The sequence below is a fragment of the Lissotriton vulgaris genome, unplaced genomic scaffold, assembly GCF_964263255.1.
Source record: "Lissotriton vulgaris unplaced genomic scaffold, aLisVul1.2 SCAFFOLD_391, whole genome shotgun sequence".
In the NCBI taxonomy this organism is placed as follows: domain Eukaryota; kingdom Metazoa; phylum Chordata; class Amphibia; order Caudata; family Salamandridae; genus Lissotriton; species Lissotriton vulgaris.
Window position 1 is genome coordinate 393,429 of NW_028247903.1, and position 23,102 is coordinate 416,530.

Here is a 23,102-nt window from a genome sequence, read left to right on the forward strand (position 1 = left end):
TTTGTGTTACTTTTGTCGGCTTGGATTTAGGTTGTAAAACCGTCTCCTTAAGAAAGGATAATTCCAAAAGTTGTACAAAATGGTAATGCGTCCTCGGAGGGTGTGGGGGGGGGTGATATTTTATTAATTGGAAGACATGAATGTTGGAGACTTCAAAATTAGAAATCGTACTAATAATAGCTACTAAATAATAGTGTGAAGAAGCTCTGCTACAAGTGAAGTCATTAATAGGATTTGATCATTTACATGGAAAAAGCAGTGGCATAGCAAAGGAGCCACAGGAATTCATGGAAGCAAAGAAAATGGCCCCCCAATCCACATTTTGGCTGTAAAAGAAGTCATAATTGGTGTCAACAGGGACACTTACCTCCCTAGTCTCTGAGGATAATACATCTATGGTAAGCCACTGAAAAAAAGTCAAACAAGGAAAATATGTGGAATTTGAGGCCCCATAAATCCTATTCTGAACGTTTTTTACTATGGGTGGGCAGAATTCGCACTTGGGGGCGCCAAATCTCACTTATCAACTTACCATCCTGGAGCCGCACGTGAGAAGAAATTTTACACATGGCGATTGGCGGAATGTGGCTGGAACTCTGCGTTAATATAGTGACGCATTGTTGCCAAAATTCTGCCTATTCCGCCGGCGGAATGGAACATTTCACCCACCCCTAGTTTTCACCCATTACTTCTAATGCGGGCATAAGAGAGTCGTTTCGACCGTGGAGTGCGGCCCACCAGATCAACAGTATCCCCCTGCCGATTTAGACATCCCCACCTACCGAACATGTATCCCTAAACCTACATTGGAGCAAGGCACCATCAGCTCCACAGTAGGCTCTGTGAGGTTCTAAGCAGGCGCCCTGTTCTTACCTCCTGCTCCTCAGTTCTGTTTTCCTCTACACAAACCTCTAAGCTGGAATATGCTTGAATAGAACCTGCACCATGAAGCCTGCCTGTGGAGGGGCTATTGATGATTGTCACTGCCCAGCACCGCCAAGCCTAGCTAGTAGTCCAGGATGGTGAATCTAGTAGCACTCACACCAAGTCCCAAATAGAGCAGGGCGACTGTCCTTGTTACCTGCACTATTTGTTTCCACTGAAAGAGTCGTGTGAGGCTCCGCTGGTGGAAACCCTGAACCTTCCCACTTCTAAAAGAGGCGGGTGAAGTGCAAGTTTGGCAAACGGGAGCCCATCGGGTTTACTGCAAGCCTCCGATTCAGCCAATCTCTAAATAAGTCTGAAAGTGGTTTTAAGCAATATATTCAAACTCCCTTTGGCATTCCGAAATGAACGAGGTGACAATTGTTTTTGCGATTCTGGATAACAGAATCATCGTTTCACTTTATGTGGATATACACTTTGTATTTAAATATGAGATTGAATCAAAAAATACATTGATCACTTACAATTCAGGGGGGGGATCGGCCATCAAAAGTGCAGTATTTTTTAAATTAAATAATCCTGAAAGCGTTCAAGCAGTTTTTTTTATCGAGGTTTTGTTTGTTGTTTAAATATTTGAAGTCGTTTGTGCTTTCACAAAAACATTGCTCAGAATTTCAACTGTTAAATAATGCTGTTTAAATCAGTAAGGACAAGTAATTCCATGTTTGCGTTTTTTATTTGAATTGTGCGAGTTCTTGTAATACATAACAATGTATTTACAATTTTTCATGAAACTTAACTTTACATAGGATGCACTTCAGTGGGAGAGGCTAACTCGCCCATGGTCTGCTACCAAATGCTGTTACCGTGCAAGAAGAGATTGCAGTTGCTGATACACTACTATCAAATGTTGACACTTGCTGGGGCGTACAAAAGAACGATGCCTGGTTCTGAAACATCACAGTGAATTTGAATAACTAAACACGTATAAACAAAAGCAAAGTCAAAACAAAATGAAAGCCTATTAGCTAAAGAAGACCAGGAACATATACTGGTGTAGAGTAACTAATCACATGCTAAACTGTTTTGATTAATGAAGAAAGCATTGTGCACACTTTTCATTGGCAGTGATGATAATGGGAAAAGGCCACAGCTTTCTGAAACTTTTCACCTATAAAAATAGCTTTTCCATGAAATTAACAGCTGTGTATGATAGAACTACTAGAGCAGCTGGGTCCACACAGGTTTCGGTAGGTCTGCACCCACTAGTGCTCTGCTCACAGGTGTCCGCACACACCCATACGCCAGGAGATGAGCACTCTACAGGATGTAGATTGCCTGCTGTACATAAACACACACTCACAGAGGCATGGGTGTGTGTGAATATTATACTCCATGCTTATCCTATAAACAAGAACACAGCCACATTCACACAAGATGCACAGATAGTGTGTCGCTGTTCATGTGTAATCCAGCCCTACCACACTCTACAATAACTGACTGATCTCCCGCCTACCATACCCAGCCAAAGTACTAGAAGAGATCATCAACTGACACCTCACCAACCACCTCACCAACCACCAGCTCCTCAAAACCACGCAATCAGGCTTCAGGCCCAACCACAGCACGGAAGCACTTCTTATTGCAGCCACCAATGACATCTGCGTGATCCTAGACAGGGGGACATGACAGCCCTCATTGTCATGCACCTATCAATGGCATTCAACACCATGTCACACTCCATCCTCGTCAGGCACCTGCAAAAGATCAGGATCTAAGGCTCTGCCCTATGCAGGATCTGCTCTTTTCGAACAGAGCGAAAACAAGCTGCCAATCTAGCATCATACTTTTTGGAATACGGCAAGCTCATCCGTTGAGTGCCCCAAGGACCATCACTCAGGCCGACCGTCCTTCAACATAGACATGATCCCTCTGGCAAACTTCATCTGCGCACATATCATCATCCTCTTCTACACAGATGACACACAATTGATTCTCTCAGACAAGATTCCCAACACAAGAAGCACGTTTAGCACCTGACTGACAGAAGTCACTAAATGGATGGAATCGAACTGCCTCAATCGCAACACCGAAAAGACAGAAGTAGTGATGTTCAGCATCAACACAAAAGGCAACTATTCCCTTAGACTCCAGCTGGTGGCTGGCCAAAGTGAGACCACACAAGTGATCCATTTAAGCGGGGATTAGGGTCACTTGGACCATTCCCTTTGTTCCCTATGGTTACCCTGGGTGATCACTCCAGCTCAGATCATATAGGATATTGGATGAGGTGGTCTCACCCACGTAATTTGGCATGCTTCATCATCGGTCACCTCAACCCACCCCTGTAATGTAGCACTAAAAGAGCAGACTCAACCTGAAGAGTTTGAGGGAGTTCTTAAAATATTCTATTTCTGGATAACCGCTCCAGGGATACAGTTTAAATCTGTTAAATATACCAAAGGGGGCGGTCCGGCTTTGTTACCGTTGGCCCGTTTTGCATATCAGCCCCCTGTTACAAAACAGCCAGCAGTGCTAAAGTGGCGGCAGAAGGGCTAAAGTGGCGGCTGCAGTACTCCTCACTAGCACCCACCCCCCACTCCCCCGGGGGCTGGTCCAGCTGGATTGCCAGGGCTGGTTTGTGGTCCCAGTCCGGCCCTGGGTGGTGCCACTATATATCCAGAAGAGGTTTCTGGGCGCTTACATATTTTGGGCTTCAAGGATGACTAGAGAACCCTGTGTTGAACCCTGAGTTGGTGATGGTCAAGCCTCAGCTGTCATGCCCCTAGGAGTCTAGAATGACCCTGTCTGTTGGAGCGTGCCATGCCAGTTGAAAGCCATCTGATGCTAAGTGAGGGCTCGCCTGGGAGGAGATGCATTGGAACCACCAAAGAGCCCCAGGGCGATGAACCCTTCTTGCGAACATAAGAGCGCAGCAGACGTGGAACCCAATCAGTCTCTAGGTGCCGCACTAGATCCGCGCACTGAAACATTTCATAGACCTACTGACCTTTTTCGGCCATCACTTGCTCTGCATCTATCCATGTGCACCCAGGTGCACAACGGGCATTAGCATCTATTTACCCAATAGGCACTTCACTCACCAGACACATAGCTGCATTTAACTCGGGCAGGGGTAGGAGCACTCACCTGATGCACATTTACACACTCACCCCACGCATACGTAAGTCAGTATATTACATGTTTGGGTGCTTTTATAGCACAAATGCAGTGGTATAAAGCCCATATTTCTCAGGGAACTGTAAAACATTGAAAATATTTAATGGTCCCCTCTGAAATATCGATTTCATCCTCCTAATGGAAGCACTAAAACCACTCTCCAGGTTTTTATCTTTGTCAGCGCCATTAGGATTACGCAGCGTGGAAGACCAAATTATATGGCAAAGTTATCGAATTTATGTGGCAAAAAATCAAATTATATTGCACATTTTCTGGTAGTATTATTTACAGCCATTATAGGCATTAAACACTTTTTATGAAATATGCAAATTATGAAACCATTTGGCAAATGTTGTGAAAAATTAGGTATATTCCTAATTATGCTATATAAATTGCAGCCAGAGAGCTCATAAATCCACTTACTTTTACAATTGCTTCATTAACAATTTATTTGCAAAGGGTAAGCAAAACCGAAACATTCTAATAATCAGTGCCTATTTTTTACTGCACTTTAAAGAAAATAGATGTTAACGCTACATGAAACAAACATGTAATATAAAAAAAATCCTAATGGGAAACATATAATAAAATCCTATATTGGAATCTCAGGTTTCTGGTAGCATTTACCAACCACTTCGCTTTCGGCGTCATGGTTTATGATGCCACCTTAGCCCTCAAGGCAATATAGGAACATATTACAGTTACTCATTATATATATTATAATAGATAGATAGATAGATAGATAGACAGACAGATAGATAGACAGATAGATAGGTAGGTAGGTAGATAAGTAGGTAGATGGATAGATACTTCACACCATGTAGATAGACAATAACAAATATCAGTTGTCAATCACGAACGTACAGATAAATATCGCTACAAACGCACTTCTTTCACACAAAAAACATGCACCAAGTGCAAAGACTGCAAAACGCGTTCCACATTCACACGCGAGCCTCCCTCCTGTTCGTTGCATGATGTACAAATCTGACACCAACGCGCGCTGTATTCACGCCTATAGTAGACAACAACCGTAGTCTGTGACTCACAGATGCACTTCAACAGACACGCACAGACATATACCGCACGACCCCTGCTGGCTGTTTGTTTGAATGCAGGGTTGAATTTTTTTCTGGGGACTGCTTTCTTAGTACTTGCCATGTGTGATTCTGTGCACCAAACTGTGCTGACCTGACCTACTCTGAAAACGTCTGACTAGGGTGCGAGGAGGAGAAGAGGCGGCGAGGTTGGTATGTGTGTGCAGAGGTAGAAACAGGCTGAGGGGTCCTCCAGCCTGGTGTGAAAAGCACAGAAATGTTGAAACGTATAGAAATGAGTAGGTGCCAGTTTTCCCAGCTACATGCCTGTTCGGAGCCGAGTGGGCATGCATTACTTAGCGACCGAACCTAGGCCTACGCTGTAGCAGCTCAGCCGCTTTAAACAGAGTTTGAGAAGAAGTGAGGCAGATGGCACCAAGGCCTCGTCCAGAAACAGCGCATGCCACATGCAGGAGTGTGCCAGGGCTGGGCCCGCGCTGTACAGGGCGCTGAACAAGTCCACTGGGGCAGCAGAGTGCAGAACTGTCCCCTTGCTCTGCCTTCTTGTAAAGTGCGCAGTACCTAGAAGCACGGCCAGCACCCACATCAATAAATATATTTAACAGAACACACAGGCTGGCCTTCGCACGTGCGAGTGGGCCCCCTAGCGGCCGGTAATGAAGGCAGCAAGCTTCGAAGAGTTTCTTGACGAGCCGGTCGGTGGCAGCAGCAGCAGGAAGCGACCCCAAGGTACTGGGATAAGAGAAGAGTTCTCTGGACAAAGTTCATTCGGCCAGCAAGAGGAGGTCAGCGCAGGCGCCGAAGGAGGGACGAGAGAGAGGGTGTATGTGGGTGTTAGAGTGATTGCATGTCTGTGTGGTGGCCAATTAGATCTTTACGTAACAGCGTATAGGTGTTTGTGGAGATGTATGTGATAGCATATATGAGTGCACCTGTACCTGAATGTGTGTGAGGTCACTGCGATATATATATATATATATATATATTCATATATATATATATATATATATATATATATATATATATATATATATATATATATATATATATATATATATATATATATATATATATATTATATATATATATATATATATATATATATATATATATATCTCATATGTAAAGATATAATTTTATTTGCGTCTGTGATCTCATGTCTGTTTGGTACGTGTGTAGTTACAGCTGTCTGCGTGAGTGCATGTGATAACCTACATGTCTTGAGTGGGTGCATGTGTGTGACACCTTGTCGGCGTGTAACAGGATATGACCGTGTATGAGATAAAGTGCATATATGTGTGTGTGGGTATTTGGCTGTGTGTTTGTGGTAGCATACGTGTGTGGGTGTTAGACTGCACGTGTATGTGCATGGAGGGATGGATACACGTGGACGACTATTTGTGTGAGAGAGAAACCTTGTTGAGTGAGACTGCATCCGTGCGTATGTTTGTGTGGACCCACGTGTCTGCGTGTAGATGTGTGTATCTGCGTTTGTAATTGCACGTCAGTCCATTCAGTTATGGTTGTGTTAATACGTTTAACGCTTCGAACCTGCATGTATATGCATGCCTGTGAGTAGCAGCACATCTTATGTGCAAATGTTTGTCAGTACATTTAAGTCAATATTTGACTGTAAATTCATGTCCACTAATATATATTTATAATGCAATTGGCAATACATGTGTGTCAATGCATATTTGTGTGTGAATGCATGTCTGAATTCATGTCTGTTGATGAAGTGTGTGTGTGTGTGTCTATGTGTCAATGCATGGCTACATCATTGTGCGTTTATTTATTTATATTCTTATATAGCGCCTGATTCGACCCCCAAAGGGGTATCTCCGCGCTTTTGCCAGTAGGGGAATACAACTTGTGCTAATCCATGATCAGAAGGGTGGTTGAGATTTGAGTATGTGGTTTAGATATTTATGAATAGATGGGTTTTAAGGGATTTTCGGAAGGTTAGGTGATTAGTGATTTGTTTCAGTGTCTGAGGCAGTGAGTTCCAAAGGACAGGTCCGGTGTGAGCAAGGGCGCGACCTCCCTGCCTGGATTTTTAAATTCTGGGTACCTGTAGTAGCTGGAGATTGCTGGAGTGTAAGGAACGTCCAGGAACATAAGGTGAGAAAGCTTTTGTCAAGTACTTGGGCCCAGTACCTGACAGACATTTGTGAATTGTGCACAAGATTTTGAACTTAATGCGTTGCCGCACTGGGAGCCAGTGGAGTTTAGTCAGCAGAGGGCGGGAGGGGGTCCTAGGTGGAACGTTGAGGACTAGCCTCGCTGCAGTAGTTTGCCACTGAATCTGTGCATGTTTGTGTGTCGATAAATATATGTAAGTCTAAGTGTGTTTAATATTTTTTAAATTCTGATTCGTGTTTAAATTTGTTTAATGCATGCATGTATCTGTATTAATGCATGTCTGAATGCATATCTGCTGGTCAATGTGTGTAGTGATGTCTCTATGAGCACTTGCCTGCATTACTGTGTATGTCAGTTAACATTTATGTATAAAAGTGAAAGTCTGTGTCAGTGAATGTATGTTGTTGATGCATGTTTGTATCAGCAAGTGTCTATGTACCGAGGAATATTGTTGTGGCCATACATATCCATGTGTTAATGCATACCGGTCTATGAACGCATAACTCTTTGCCAAGGCATGGCAGCGTGTTCCTGTACAGTGGAAAATATAATTAGTAAAGAGACGGGGCTCCTGGACCGAATGGTCTCCCACAAGCACTGTATAAACAGAATCCGCAATTATGGGTAGATAAGTTGGTTACCCTATTCAACAATGTCCTCTCCACTCAAGAAATACCGATAGCTAGAGGGGATCAATATTGCCTCCTATATATAAAGTCGGTAAGACCTCCTTACCCTACAACTACAAATTGATAGCCCTAATGGCTGGTGAGGCAATGTTTTTTGCAAAATGCCTCCTAAGAGATCTCACGGCCTGGGTGGAACTGAATGCTTTGCAACCGAAAAACCAAACTTGTTTTTTTAAAGGGAAGTAGCACACCTACTAACATTCAGATGTTGGCTCTATTTAATAGAACAAGCTATGCAGCGCGCACTTAAACTTCACCTATGTTACATTGACTTCTGTTCAGCATTTGATACTGTCCAGAGAAATATAATTTGAGACAAGTTGGTGACCTGGGGAATTTCTCCCTCTCTTCTCAGGGCGATTCAAATGTTTTATACAAATACCTGGACAAGAGTCAGATTGGGTTGTGGGTCAACAGTCAAATATTTTTTTTTACAATGAATGGTTTGAAACAAAACTGTGTCCTGCCCCCCCTTTTGTTTAATTTGTATCTTGCGGACATTACTCCTGTTTTGAACAGATCTAATTCGCAGTCCCCGACTGTGGCCGCTTTTCATGTTTCCCGTCTATTGAATGCCGATTATATTGATTTGACTTGCTATACAAAAGTGGGGTTACAGCATTTAATTAACAAAACTGCACAGCATGTTGCTAATCATGGGTTAAAAGTTAATTTAAGCAAAACGAAAACCATGTTAGTATCAAGTGGAATAGGTTCCTGTCTAACATTTCATATAGAAGGGTGGGTGTTGGAATCTATAACCTTGTATAGATATCTGAGGGTGATATTTGATTTAAGAGGTTTGTTTAAGAAACAATGTGCTGCAATTTCAAGAAGAAAAATGCCCTAGTGGTTGTGTTTGCCTCACTACGGAACACCTTAAAAGGTTTGTGTGTTAAACCGCTTTTGCAAGTTATGGCAACCAAACATGCCCCTTCTCTGACGTATGGGATGGAGATATTAAGAGGGAAAGCTGATAAAACTATAGATAGCCTCACGGTAGGAACTTATCAACTTTTAAACCTACTTCAGCAGGCCTCACCAGCTCAAATTCGGTTAGAATTTGGACTTAGAACGCAACACATAAGTAGCCTAGGAGCATACTTGAAATGTTGTGACGGTAAACATTGTTTACCACGATGGTTTTACAACGCGGTACCTTTACCACGCGGCCGTGACAACGCAAGTCGTTACCACGACTTGCGCTGGAGGGCGCTAAAGGATTACAAATAGTTAATTTACTATCCCAACACCTTCCCTAGGGTCCACGGGGACTGGTGTTAGAATAGTAAATTATACTATTCGAAATCCGCGCCCCCAACGCAAGTCGTGGTAATGACTTGCGTTGTCACGGCCGCGTGGTAAAGGTATGCGTTGTGACGGTACGCGTTGTACCGTCATACATCCGTTGTGACAAATCAAAAAACGCCACAAGAACCACACTTAGTCAAACAGTATGAGAGGCAATAAATTACCCTAGAAATGTTAAAGCACATGAATATGTTTAAAGGGCTGTCTCTACTTTTAAGGCAGAGGAACTCTGGGCCCTTCCGGTTTCACAATCTGTATTTAACAAAGTTATTAATGGTCTTAGCAAAAAGATCTCATCCCTGATGGACAGAGAGGTGCTAATAAAAAAAATCCCAGACTTATCTGAGTGGCCTGAACAGATTAGAAGCAAATTTGAAGTTTTTGAGATTATGTCTTGGCAGCTTCCAATTTCCTAGTAATCTTCCAGCCTGGAAAAGGATGGGGAAAAACGTATTATGTTGTCTTTGTAATTACAGCTGAGAAGCAATTTGTCATATTGTTTGTTGTTGCTCAACTCTAGTGATCGAACGAAAAAGTTTGTTGAGACACTATTTTAATCAGAATACCATCCACACATGTCGTCAAGCAGGTATTGCTGCTCTTCGTAGAGAGGATTTAATTTTTTGTGGGAGATTTTTTAAATGTATGTCTATTGCCCAGGGAACAAAAATAACAACAGAAGGGAGGTAGAGTGAAGAGTTAGGATTCTTACTCCACGGGCACTGTTACATAAACAAAGAGAATCCTACTCACAGTGGACAAGGGGAATGTCGACCACAAATGTGGGGACATTTAGTGTTTTGTAAAATACCCCTCACACACCAACAGGCCCCTTGGTGTCATGCTTCATCATCGGGGCCTTCGCAACCCTCTAACGGGATGCGGCATGCTGCGACCTACGACTACGCGGGAGCACTTGTAGTGGAGACTATGTGTGGTGCGTGTGGTGGAAGTGGGTGGGTATTTAATAAACGTGAGTGGTGGGATATGGTGAAGGTTAAAAAGTACCTGGCTCGTAGGTGTCAGAGAAAATTTTTTATTCAACCTCGGGCTGGTACTAGTAAAAGAAGTGCAGGTTGAGGTAGTTAGCTGTCGTGACTATGGACAGTACCTCTGGTGTGCGTCAACATGTTTCGGAGCTGGTGCTCCTTCTTCAGGACGGGGGCACAACTTCCCCACCTTACTCACGTTTTTCTAAATGGTGTATAATTAACCAAAGAGTGAAAGACTATTTACAGTGTTTTTAAAGTAAAACTAAGGCTATAGTGTGCCTACAGCTGTGAAGAAACATGCAGTTGCATGACCTATTGTATAAAGTTTTCTTGCTTCATGAGCATCACAAGAACGTTGGGAGTGTTGTTGCTAAATTCACAACAGGTTCCGGATAGAATTACCTCTGTGTTGCCCCCTAGGCTGCTCCGCTGGTAACCAGCGGAGCAGCGTAGGGGGCAACACGGCGCACACCAGAGGTACTGTCCATAGTCACGACAGCTAACTACCTCAACCTGCACTTCTTTTACTAGTACCAGCCCGAGGTTGAATAAAAAAATTTCTCTGACACCTACGAGCCAGGTACTTTTTAACCTTCACTATATCCCACTACTCACATTTATTAAATACCCACCCACTTCCACCACACGAACCACACATAGTCTCCACTACAAGAGCTCTCGCGTAGTCGTAGGTTGCAGCACGCCGCATCCCGTTAGAGGGTTGCGAAGGCCCCGATGATGAAGCATGACACCAAGGGGCCTGTTGGTGTGTGAGGGGTATTTTACAAAACACTATTGTCCAGGGAAAACTTAAAAACTGCGGATTGTAATACCCGGCCAAAGGAAATTAGCTGATTCACGAAGCACAAATACAAGAGAGATAATCTGTTTAACGGGCTATTCTGAAAGATGATTATTCAGTAAGGTTTTTCAAAAAGCACATAGCACTTTAACTCCCTGGATAAATCAAATGTATTTATTAATTTCAGGGTAGTCATCATTAAGTGTGAGAGTATTAAATCGCGGATATAAAGGGTACTTGCGGAATATTAGGGCATGTGACTTTACTGACTTCTTTATATGGTCGAACTAGCAGGAGTTAAATAGGCGTAAATTTGATTATTCTAATAAAGTCTGTTAGCCTCAAGACTATTATATAGAATTGTATTTCTGTGGTATTCTAGAGTGCACAAGGCACTTTGGTGGCTAAACTGTAAAAAAATATTAATTGAAATAGGACTCTATAGGCGTATGGCGCCTATTACGCACAATCTGTTCTATGAGATGACGCCATTGCAGTTTATGTTTTAAACCAGTTTTATTTAAGATGTTTTAAAATTCTACCTCAGTACGAAGTATTTTTTTATTTCAGATGTTTCAAAATGCTACCTCTGTTTGAAGTGTTTTTTTATTTAAAATGTTTTACAATGCTACTTCTGATCGAAGTGTTTTAACTGTGGACAAGTGTGGCTCAGGGGTTAGAGGCGGCAGACCCGGAAGCTGAGATCGGCCCTGGACCAGGGTTCAATTCCCCGCCTCGGCGGGCCTTGGGCTAAAAAATTCCACGGACTCGATAATTCTCGCTCCGGTGCCTTCTCGACTCACGGGTTCACACTCTGCGACTCTGGGCAATAGCTTGCTTAATCTCCACAACGGCCCCTCGTGGCGGGATGCCTGGCTTTCACCTTGTGGATACCCTGCCGGGGTTATCTCACAGGGGAATACCAGGACGGGTTCCCTAAGCAAGCGCCGGGAAACCCTTTGTGGGTAGCTGTGCGCTATATAAGCTCAAATACATTTACATTTACTGTGACAGAATGTAATTTTTAATTAAGTAAACAATACATTCATTCATTCAAGTTACGTTTCTGTGTCAATACGTTTAACGTTTTGAACCTACATGTAAATACATGTCTCTGAGTAGCATCACATAGTGTGTGCAAATGTTTTTGTCAATACATTTAAGTCAATATTTGACTGTAAATTCATGTCCACTAAAATATATTTGTAATGCAGTTGGCAATACATGTGTGTCAATGCATATTGGTGTGTGAATACAAGTCTCTGGGTGAATGAATGTCTGAATTCATGTTTGTTGATGAAGTGTGTGTGTATGTGGCAATACATGGCTACATCATTGTGCGTTTGTCACTGAATCTTTGTTTTCATTGTATGCTTACAGGTAAATGCATGTGTGTGTGCCGATAACTATATGTAAGTCTAAGTATGTTTAACACGTTTGTAAATTCTGATTTGTGTTTAATGCATGCATGAATGCATGTATCTGTGTTAATGCATGTCTGAATGCATATCTGCTGTTCAACGTGTGTAGCGATGTATCTATGAGCACTTGCCTGCATTACAGTGTACGTCAGTTAACATATATGAATAAAAGTGCATGTTTGTGTCAGTGAATGTATATTGATGCATGTTTGTATCAGTGTTTGTGTGTCAGTGAATATGTTTATGGCTTTACATATCCATGTGTTGATGCATATTTGTGTATTAACCCATAACTCTTTGCAAGGGCATGGCAGCATGTTCGCAGATGACATATGCATTGCTGTGCACATGTGACCTGCAAGTGCAAACTTCTATGTCAGTGTAGGCATTTGAATCGAAGCATAACTGCATCTCAGTGCATTTATATAAACCAGTGACGTCTGTGTTTTAGTGCATCTCTGTCTGACGGTGCAAGTCAGGCCTCGTTTTATGTCTGCAGGTTAATGCAAGCCTGTGTAGGGGTACAGGTGCATGCAGCCATACTTATCGTATGTGCTGGAGCATGCATGCCTGCTTGTCTGTGTGTCAATGCAGTCTCTCAGTTGGTGCATGTCTGTCAGGGCACACCTGTGTCCGTGCACGCACTGTGTGTGTCTGCGTGTATTTGTGTCCTTGTGTTCATGAATGTTTGTGTCCGTGAATCGCTGTACATCATTTCACGTCGCTGTGCCGTTGCCTGTCTGCGGGTCTCTGCTTTGGTGTGTGTCAGCTCATGTTTGCATGTCTGTGCATATCTGGACGTCGGCAGACGCCGGTGTGTCGGTGCGGGTCTGTAGATGCGCGCAGACCTCGTTGGGCGCTGAGAGGGCTTCCGGGGTCTTCAGTCCAGCGCTTTTTTGAGGCCCGGGTACAGGATGACAACAGCTGTGGCGATGGCGAGGACCACGAGCGGCCTCCACGCTCCGGAGGGACCCTGCGGAGAGAGGTGAGAGAGCACATGTAAGAGCGGGGCCCAAAATACACCGCACCTCCTCAGCACCCACTGTTTACTCAGGCGGCCCTGACCCCCGCCCCGGAGGGGGCAGAGACAGGTGTTGTGGCCAACTGGCCCTCCCGACATAGAGTGAGGCAGCCCCGGGCCTGAACCTGTCTGTGTGTGCTTAACTCCTGTCCCTGGGGCTGGAGAGGTCAAAGGGCAGCAAGGGGTGGGACAGCAAGACGAGTCTCACAGCTCGGTCAGCAGGGAGGCTAAAACCAAACACTGGCGGGTCCGCTTGCTTCTCACAGGCCTTATGTTGCTTTGAGGGGGTTCACACATTTGTACAGTAAGTTTTATGGGTGGGGTCGGTTTTTAGGGCTTAGGGTGGGGTGGGGGTAGTTTGGTTTTTGGGCAGGTCTTTAGGGCGCAAAGTGGGGGTACTATTTAGGAGTGGGGGTCGGCTCAGGGCGAGGGGGAGGGGGCGTAGGAGTAGTTTTTGGAAAGGGGCAGAGTTTTAGGGCTCAGGGCAGGGAGAAGGGGGTCGCTAGTTTTAAGGCCTGGGTGGGAGTCGGCGTTAGGGCTCAGGGCAGGGGGGGTATGGGGTAGTTAATTTAATAGGGGCATAGGTATAGGTCACAGGACCGTGGAAGGCGTAGGGGTTAGTTTAAGGACAGCACAGTGGTGCGTTTTAGGGCTTAGGGTGGGGGTTTCAGGTTGGGGTAGTTTTCGGTAGGGGCAGGGATTTAGGCCTCGGCCGGGGGGAGGGGAAAGGGTAGTTTTAAGGGCAGGTTTTAGGCCTCAGGGCAGGAGGGAGAGAAATAGGGAGTGGATTTTGGGGCTTAGGGTCGGGTGAGGGGTCAGGGGTAGAGGTCATCTTTACCATGCATATCCCTTTACCAATAATGCCTTTACCACAAATTTGAATGGTAAAGAAATGCGTTGTTTAGACGCATTCATGGTTAGGAGAGCGTTATAGAGGAACGTGGTTCAACCATAAGCGCCTCTGTCATTCAACCAGTTTAATGACTTAGTTTGGGATTGATGAAGGTATCAGGAGTCCTCACATTTGTTCTGAGCAGTAAGCAAATACTTATCATAATTCAGGTTAAGCTTAATCCTTAAAGAAAATAAATTTATTAATTGGAAGTTAAATACAGATGGCTGTGGAAAGAAAATGAGGATACGGAGCAGGGAGATAGAAGAAAGCAACGTGGTATTGGTTAGTTGAACAGTCCTCTGTATATATGACTTAGTTCAGTGACATTATCTTGCGTATCATCGCGCAACATCATTTTTATCACGTTTTCTTAAGGAAGAACAATTTAATGATCATTAGCGTCTGCCCCCTCGCTTGTTACATTCACATGTTTTTACTAATTTGTCTTTATTACATTTCCCTCAGCTGTGCATCATTGTTTATTACTCTATAATGTCTTACTTCTTCATATTAAAGTTCTAAATCTTGCAGCAGCCAGATATTTATGTCAGGCTAATGAGTGTCTCGATATTAGAGTGCAGTTAGATTAACCAAATGTGTGTAATCATGTTTCTGATTGTTGGTGACTCCCATCATCATCACCCATTTTTGGATCGAATTTGATAGGGTAACCAACAATAATGGCAATTTTGTTCGAAACTGTTTTCAAGTATATGTTTAGAAGCAAGGAAAAGGTTCACCCGCATAGCAGCATAGAGCTAGATCTTGGACGTTGCCAAGCTGAATGTGAACTCAGGAACCTCTTAAGGATCTTTGCAGGGAGGAAATAAAAATAAAATAACATTTTGTATTCATGGAGATGATGCTTGTATAGGCTGGAATTCGGAAAACCTAGTCACACAATTTAGAAAAACGATCTAGGTTAGTTTTCATATTTAGCTGGTCTGACCATTTCATGACCAACAGAACATTCTGATACTCTCAGCTACTAGAGAATGCCAGGTAGTACCGATATTCTGAGCTGTGGAGGTTTATATATGATCAGCCGGATCTCTCGTGACAATAGCTGGTTTGTGCTCAAGTTTTAGTGAGGACGTCACAGATCTGTAAACATATAAAGAATTTGTTGAGTGGGATTGCAAATTCACTAGAAAGATTCTGGAAAGACTTACAACGCCTTGGTCACATAGCCGATGGTGTAATTGCAGGTCTGATTTTGGCCAATACCAATGTGTAGCTGTCTCCAAGATCTTTGGAAATTTAGGTTTATTCTTGATATAAATGAGGTCTTGAATGGAATTCTTTGTCACTGGTTCAGTTCATGCCATACATGGCACGGATCGGCAAGTAGCTTAAATGTGACATTCTTGACTTGGAATCGAGGGTTAGTATAACCAAAAAGATACAGTTGGGAAAGGGAGAATTAAAGTATATGTTCATGAAGGGAAAATTATATGAGCGATCGTCTTGTATTAATTTGGTTAGTTTCTTGGCTATGGAAACCCTGTAATATAGCCCTAAGTTGGGGAGTGTCCAGCTCTCTTCCCCAACCAGCAATTGTAAAAGTTTAGTGTGTACAGTGCTTATTCATGCATTAAAATAAAGGATGGGATGTCTACTTCAATCCTTTTAAAGGAAGGTTAGAGAAGGTACACTAAGAGGGCACAAAAAAAGCAATTTGGGAGGAGTACCATTTGTGAAAGGTTTAATTAACTAATCAGTGTTGGAGGAAGATTTTTCAATTTTTTTAAGTGGGTCATATCTTAGATTACAGATTCATAATTTAGGGCTCTGAATTCAAAATACCTTGGCATTAGACGAGTCCCTAAATATGTTAGTTGAGGTATGATTAAAAATCCTGAAATATCTCTGAGTCTAATAGGAAGAATCAGTGCCTTTTCTTTGTTAAGTTTATATCCTGAGAAACATCAGAAAACGCAAGTTTGATATTTGATGATTGGGAGAGCTTACGAAAATTCTGCATTAGTAATTAGAACATTGTCGAACTAAGACAAAACTTTGGAAGTCCCTTTGGAAAGTACTGTTGGAGGGGATGTTAGGGTAGAGAAATTGGAAAGGGTTCCAATAAGAAAAGGAAGCACTTGACAGCCCAGTTGTGAGCACAAAGAAATGTTGAAAGGGACTAAAGATTGACTTCTGGTTGTAAATATTGTGCAGGGAGAGCGATAAAGGGCTTGGGTCCATCTAATGAACTGTGCTAGGAAACCCACCGTCTCATCGTGGCCAACAGGAATATCCACTCCACCCAGTTGAAGACCTTTTTGGCATCCAAGTCAATCAGTGTTATTGGGAGTTGAGTTGTTTGAACCGAGTTAGTTATAAAGTTGGTGTCACCTGTGATGTCTCTGCCTCGGCAAATCAATGTTGCCAGGATGAGTAATGCTTCCATAACCTTACCTAACTAGTTAGCTAGTAATCTGGTATATATCCTGTTGTCCGTATTGCGTAATGATATTGGTCAAAAGCAACAAGTGCTAGATTGGGCTTAACTTTTTTCCAGAAAAAAACATTGTTCCAGGTAGTTGGCATGATGTAATTCTCAGGAAGGATGCTGCACTGATAATGGGTTGTACTAACACTGAGCGGCATGGCTGCCCTACTTTTAGGGCCTGATTATGATATGGGCAGAGCATTATCTAGGGGTGGATCCCACCTGGCCAATCCCAGGTGCGCAGTGTTTTCTGCAGGGGCCTCCTCCCTGGCACTTGATTTTTTTTAGAAACTAAGCTCTGGTTTCGTTTTTTTGCACGAAGCATCTATTAAAGGATACCTATTTGTATTTAGGTATATTATTTCACTTGGCATTTTCAAAAATGCTCAAATGTAAATATTTCAATCTTACGATACAAAGTTCAAAGTAGGGCCGGAGATGGCACTCACAAGTCACAACCCACTTTTAAAACATCACCGCATTTTTTTCTGACTCCATATCCAGCCCGTGAAACATCTGAATTAATAAATTGGGACCACATTATCACAGTGTGACACAGAGTATACAGTTCTGTATACTTCTGGGTGATAACACAATTCACATCGTTGTCGGGTTCCAAAGAAGGGACCATTTTTTGTAATGACTACATCTGCCTTAGATAACACATGGCACATGGGGGGTGGGGCTAACCTGCGGTGTATAGTGCCAGGTGAGTGGGTAAATATAGAAGGATGTAAAGACTGCCGTAAATCTAGAAGATAGGAATTGTCTAATTCACCACCGAGCCACTCGCCTGGTGAGTAAAAACACTGCCAGGTAAATGAGAGCCTGAATCCTATGGGGGATGCCCTTTGCGGCTCCACGCTGCGGCTGCTGCCGAGTGTGACTCCATCAGCAGCAGGGGAGACCCGGGATGCGTGATACAGTCAGCCAGGAAAGCTCTCGGTCCCCCAAGGACTTAGTCAGACAGGATTCTGGAGGTATGAGTCAGCCATGATTGACAGGCTCCCAGCCGCCAGTATCCAGAGATGTCTCCCAACCCCAGAAACGAGAGCGTGGGGAATGGCTGCGGGTTGTGGCTCTACCTTTATCGAGCTTTATCACCAGATTCATTATGATTTGGCACTTGTATAGCGCATAACCATCCATTAGTAAGGCATCGCAGCGCTTTCGGTAGTCCAGGGGCGACTTTCCAAACAGCTCTGAATTTTCTATTGCACATCCACGAATCTTTCAGTTTACGGCCCCACCCAAGTGCATGATGGGATTAACCCTCTGAGCGGCCTTGCCTACTAGTGGTTGAGCAATGGAGAAACGCGCACTTCCTCGACAGAATACTTCTGCTGGCTCTCGGCTAGCACGCCAGGGATAGGAGCGGGGCTTTCCTAGCTCAGATGAACCCCTTCTGGTAAAAGTACAGCTCCATGTCTGCTCAGGCACGAAAAAGCATCATTCACCGCCAGGACCCAAGATTCAAATATACCCAGTATAACTACCTGCAGCAAACCTATTTATCCTGAAACACATTGTCAAACTAACGCGAAAAGCGAATATTACATGGCCGATATGTCACACTGGTGAAGCAGGCGTTTTCCACATGATGTGGGACTGCACACTGTTCATGGAATATATAAATCAGTGGTGAATCCAAGAGCAGACACAACAGTCTCCTATGTACCCCACTGGGACCAATGACCAAGAAAACAGGAAACATCTATTACAACGTAGGCATTATATAGTAGTGCCTTTACAACGCAGACAGTACCACAACTGCGATGTTACCACAAGTTCCAATACAAAGCAAGTCATTACAGCAACTTGCTTAGGGAATGCGGTGTTGGACTGGATTTGGATTTTAAGTCCAACACCTTCCCTACTGATACATCGACTGGAGTTGGAATAGTAATTTAAACTATTCCAAAGTCCAGTGCTTCCCTGATGCAAGTCATTGTAATGAACTCGTGGTAAAGACACCGTAGTGGTAGTGACTGTATTGTTAAGACACGCGTAGTTTTGGCATACATGGTAACAGATGCTATTCTGAGAAAACACAAGCACACGGACAGGATCATAGACGTTGCGTACACACTGCCTAGGGGAGAATTACCACGGGGTTGAACGATACAGCGGGGAGGAAGCACTGAGGCGGCAACATGGGACACTCTCCTGGAAGAACTCAATAATAAAACAGACACGACACCACCATGAAGACGTACAAACACAAACTCCCTTAGCACATTGCACATCTAAGTGAAGGCATGAGTACCGCAGAAGGATTCCCTGGTAGGAGGTTAATACCCCCCTCCTTCCCTCCCTACAACAGGCAACACAAAAGCTGGAAGTCCACAACGTGCAAAGGCCAGTGTGTGTCAACGACTGCAGGACTCAATACTAGCTGATCCCTAGTTGTGGTTGTTACAGGCACTCTGAATACTGCCGAACATGGTGCAAATGTGTTAAAGAAGTGTGACTCAATGGATTCCACTGCGTATGACAAGAACAGATGTAACACATTTTAAAACAATAAAGAGTAATCAAAAAGAGACATGAAAAAGAAGCATCCTTATTAGAGTTGACAGTTTCAGGAGATGATCTGCGTGCAGTATACGCTCCATTATTAGCCTGCCCATCCTTGCCAGGGGTGTCTGAAAATGCAACAAATTTCTCTAGCAAACTTTGTGTATTTCTTGCAAAAAGAATAAAAAATGAAAGTCGTTACGTTGTGAGAAGGTTAGGCTTTTGCATGTAAATCAGGACTTTTGCCAAGCTTTCTTACATACGTGTAAATTGACATACCTTTCTCTTGCAAGTATAAAATCATGATTGAGGAAAAGATATGCAAAATATGCAATCACATACACAACGCCCATGTGTTACCAGTGTGACACAATTTCACAGTATTTGCAATACTTTTCATTGTATCATTAATGTACCCTTCCCTCATGACTGTTGTGTATCTTGAGTCACTCGTGTTTTGCATACAAAATGCTCAGCCTTACAATTAATTCATCAAATATTACCAATAATACATACGTTTAAAACACCATAGAACAACCAACATCCTATCAAAGGGCAAGCGCTTCATAAATATTAAAATAAAATGACATGATTTAGTCGATATCTAAAATTTACAATTTACAAAAACACAATTGTACATTTAAAAACTGTACAAACATAAATACCCTGTCTTTCCATTGAGACATATTTCCACCATCAGTAAAGGTTTCTCTAGAAGACTGCGACAAGTAGATTAGGGATGTATGACGTTAGAATGCATACATTGACAACGCGTACCTTTACAACGCGTTCGTAACAACGAAAGTTGTTACCACGCATTGCGCTGGGGGGCGCAAAATTGATTAATTTAATTTACTATTCCAACACCAGTCCCCGTGGATAGTAGGGAAGGTGTTGGGATAGTAAATTAAATCATTTACTATCCTTGAGCACCCCCCAGTGCAATGCGTGGTAACAACTTTCGTTGTTACGCCCGCGTTGTAAAGGTATTCCGTGGTAATGCTTGCGTTCTAAACGCTGCATACCGTAGATTAGTCTAGTTACTGTGATAATCGCAGCACAGCTTGGCAAGGGTATAAACAAAGCACCTCCCTATTGGATCAGTAAACGATTAGGCAACAAACTAATACTATACAAGTTAGTTCATGCTGATAAATTGTATTTTGTTAGTGCTTTATTTACAACTGCTATACATTGAGGTCTGCCCATCTTCCCCTAGTTCGCCTCTAGCGCGACAACTGTCACCAACATCTCCTTCATGCATGGCCAAACTGACCATACAAACAGGGCTACAGAACTGAAAATAAGTTGATCATCTGTACTAATTTATACTTTCTTCTACAGATTCAGAAGAACAGTTTGCACAAAATATTGAAGCGGCACTGTATTAAGGTCTGTGAGACTTTACCCTCCATATTATGAAAATTATTATCATACCAACTGCAATAGTTACTTCTGGTGGCTTTTGCCTTTTGGGGTTGATCGGTTTTGACCACAACAATTTCAATTCTTTGAGCATGGAGCATGGAGCCAAATGTGGACAAAATATCATGTTTACTATTAATTGGAGAGTTAAAGATGGTAGCACAATATTTTGCCATAATAGCTTTAAATGATGGGATCACATTTGGATATTTCTTTTTATCCCATCTTATGCTTCTTCTGCTGTTAGCCAGAAGGATCTCAGGCCCACACTTCACCCAATTATATCTACTGGCATAGGGCTTCCACCTGCTGTTCAATCTAGTACTTACTATGATAGTATCATGATTAAGGGTGGGCGGTAAACTCCACTCCGCAGGCGGAGTTTGCGGAGTTTTGCCACTCCGTGCTTCGCTTGGAGTTCAGAAAAAAAGCTCAGTCAGAAGAGCGGAGTTAACTGGTGTGGGTGCGCTCACCCACCAAAATTAAATTATATGCAGTCTAGTGTCTAAGACAGCCATCAAAACTGGAAATTCATCAGTGGAAGTGCTCACCTTCTGAGCTCTTCCTCTGGGAGCGACCATTGTACATAATTTGTTGTGAGAGAGAAGAAAAAGAGGAGGGGGCAGAAGTGAAGGAAACAGAATTCCTTCCTGGCAAGAAAAGCCCCACCAGAGAAAAACTCTGCCTCTATAGATAGCCGACTGTGGGAACTAAGAGAAAGCTGGCGGGGCACCCACCATTCCGAGGTACAGTGGTGGGAAATGATGTCTTGTAAAGCGCCTGAATCACCCCACATGGGGTATCTCCGCGCTGTAGACCGCTGGGGAACCCGTCCTGGCTTTCCCTGTGAGATGGTCCCTACTGGGTATCTCCAAGGTGAAACCAGTCATCCCGGCGTATGTGGGGGGCCGTTGTGGAGATGAGGCAAGCTAATGCCCTGAGTTGCCGAGTGTGATCCCTGGTTAGAGTAGGCACCGAGGTGAGAATTATCGAGTCCGCTGACCCTGGTCCATGACCCTGCCACGTCCATCGGGAATTGAACCCTGGTCCCATGTCGTCCTCTGCTTCCGGGTCTGCCGCCTCTAACCAGTGATCCACACCACTCCACCAATATATACCACCAATAAAAACAACAGTGTACGAGAAGCGCCCCAGGTCGCAGTAAAACAACAGTTCATGACTCTGCCCACTCAAGGAACTCCATGTAACGTGGCGGAGTTGTTTGGGCACTTCAAGGAGCTCCACGTAGCTGGAATCCGGGGACTCCACCTAGACCTAATCATGATCCCTTTCGACCCTTTTGATAACTACCATGTCAAGCACATGCTATCAGCATTCTAAGGTGACTATGACATCATCTATCAATGATTCCCTTCTACCATTATCATGAGTCATTTTTGCAGTACTGTCAGTAGGAGTGCGACCATTAGTAAGCCATAGCCGTTGCCTTTTTAGGAATGACGAGAAACTCTTGACTTTCTTAGATGTTTTAGTAAGGCTCAGGACTGGTTTGGGAATACCGATGCAATAATCTTCTTCCAGTACCTCTTCGTTGACAATAGCGTCTGAGGGTTGCATAATAAAGTCCCCACAGATTAATATCAAACGCCTATACACTTTACTTCTTCCTCTTTTAATTCAACTGGGATGTATGATGTTACAACGCATACTTTTACAAGGCCTACCTTTACAACGCATTTTTTTCACCGCAACATCCATTACAACGCATACCATTACAACGCATGCCATTACAACGAATTCTTTGAAACTACCTTTACAACGCATTCCACTACAACGCATACTACATTTACAACGCATACCATTACAACGCATAACATTAAATTGCATGTAGGGTAAGTGTTGGATAGTGTAGGGGTTAAAATTACTATTCTAACTCCAGGGGGTGCAACAGTAGGGTAAGTGTTGGATAGTGTAGGGGTAAAAATTACTATTCTAACTCCAGGGGGTGCAACAGTAGGGTAAGTGTTGTAGTGTGGCTCACTGGTTAGAGGCGGCAGACCCGAGAGCAGAGGACGGCCCGGGACCAGGGTTCGATTCCCGGCGCGGCAGGTTTCTGGACCAGGGTCAGCGGACTCAATAATTCTCTCGCCTCGGTGCCCACTCTGATCAGCGATCACACTCGGCAACTCTGGGCATTAGCTTGCCTCATCTTCACTAACGGCCCCACCAGACCGCCGGGGATGCCTGGTCTCACCCTGGAGATACCCATTAAGGGACCATCTCTCAGGGAAGCCAGGAAGGGTTTCGCAGCGGTCGAAGCGCCTTGGGACCCTACGGGTAAGTAGTGCGCT

The 23,102-nt window shown here is 43.6% G+C and overlaps 1 protein-coding gene across 2 annotated transcripts in view; it reads right to left on the reverse strand.

The window, feature by feature from the left end:
• Nucleotides 1-11,038: 11,038 nt before the first annotated feature.
• LOC147664977 (coiled-coil domain-containing protein 136-like) overlaps nucleotides 11,039-23,102 on the reverse strand; it is a 169,009-nt gene continuing 156,945 nt past the window's right edge. For both annotated transcript variants that reach the window (XM_086949843.1, XM_086949842.1), the window contains one exon: nucleotides 11,039-13,453. In XM_086949843.1, coding sequence (XP_086805969.1) covers nucleotides 13,361-13,453 — 93 coding nt within the window. In that variant the 3' untranslated portion in view covers nucleotides 11,039-13,360. The remainder of the gene's footprint in view (nucleotides 13,454-23,102) is intronic.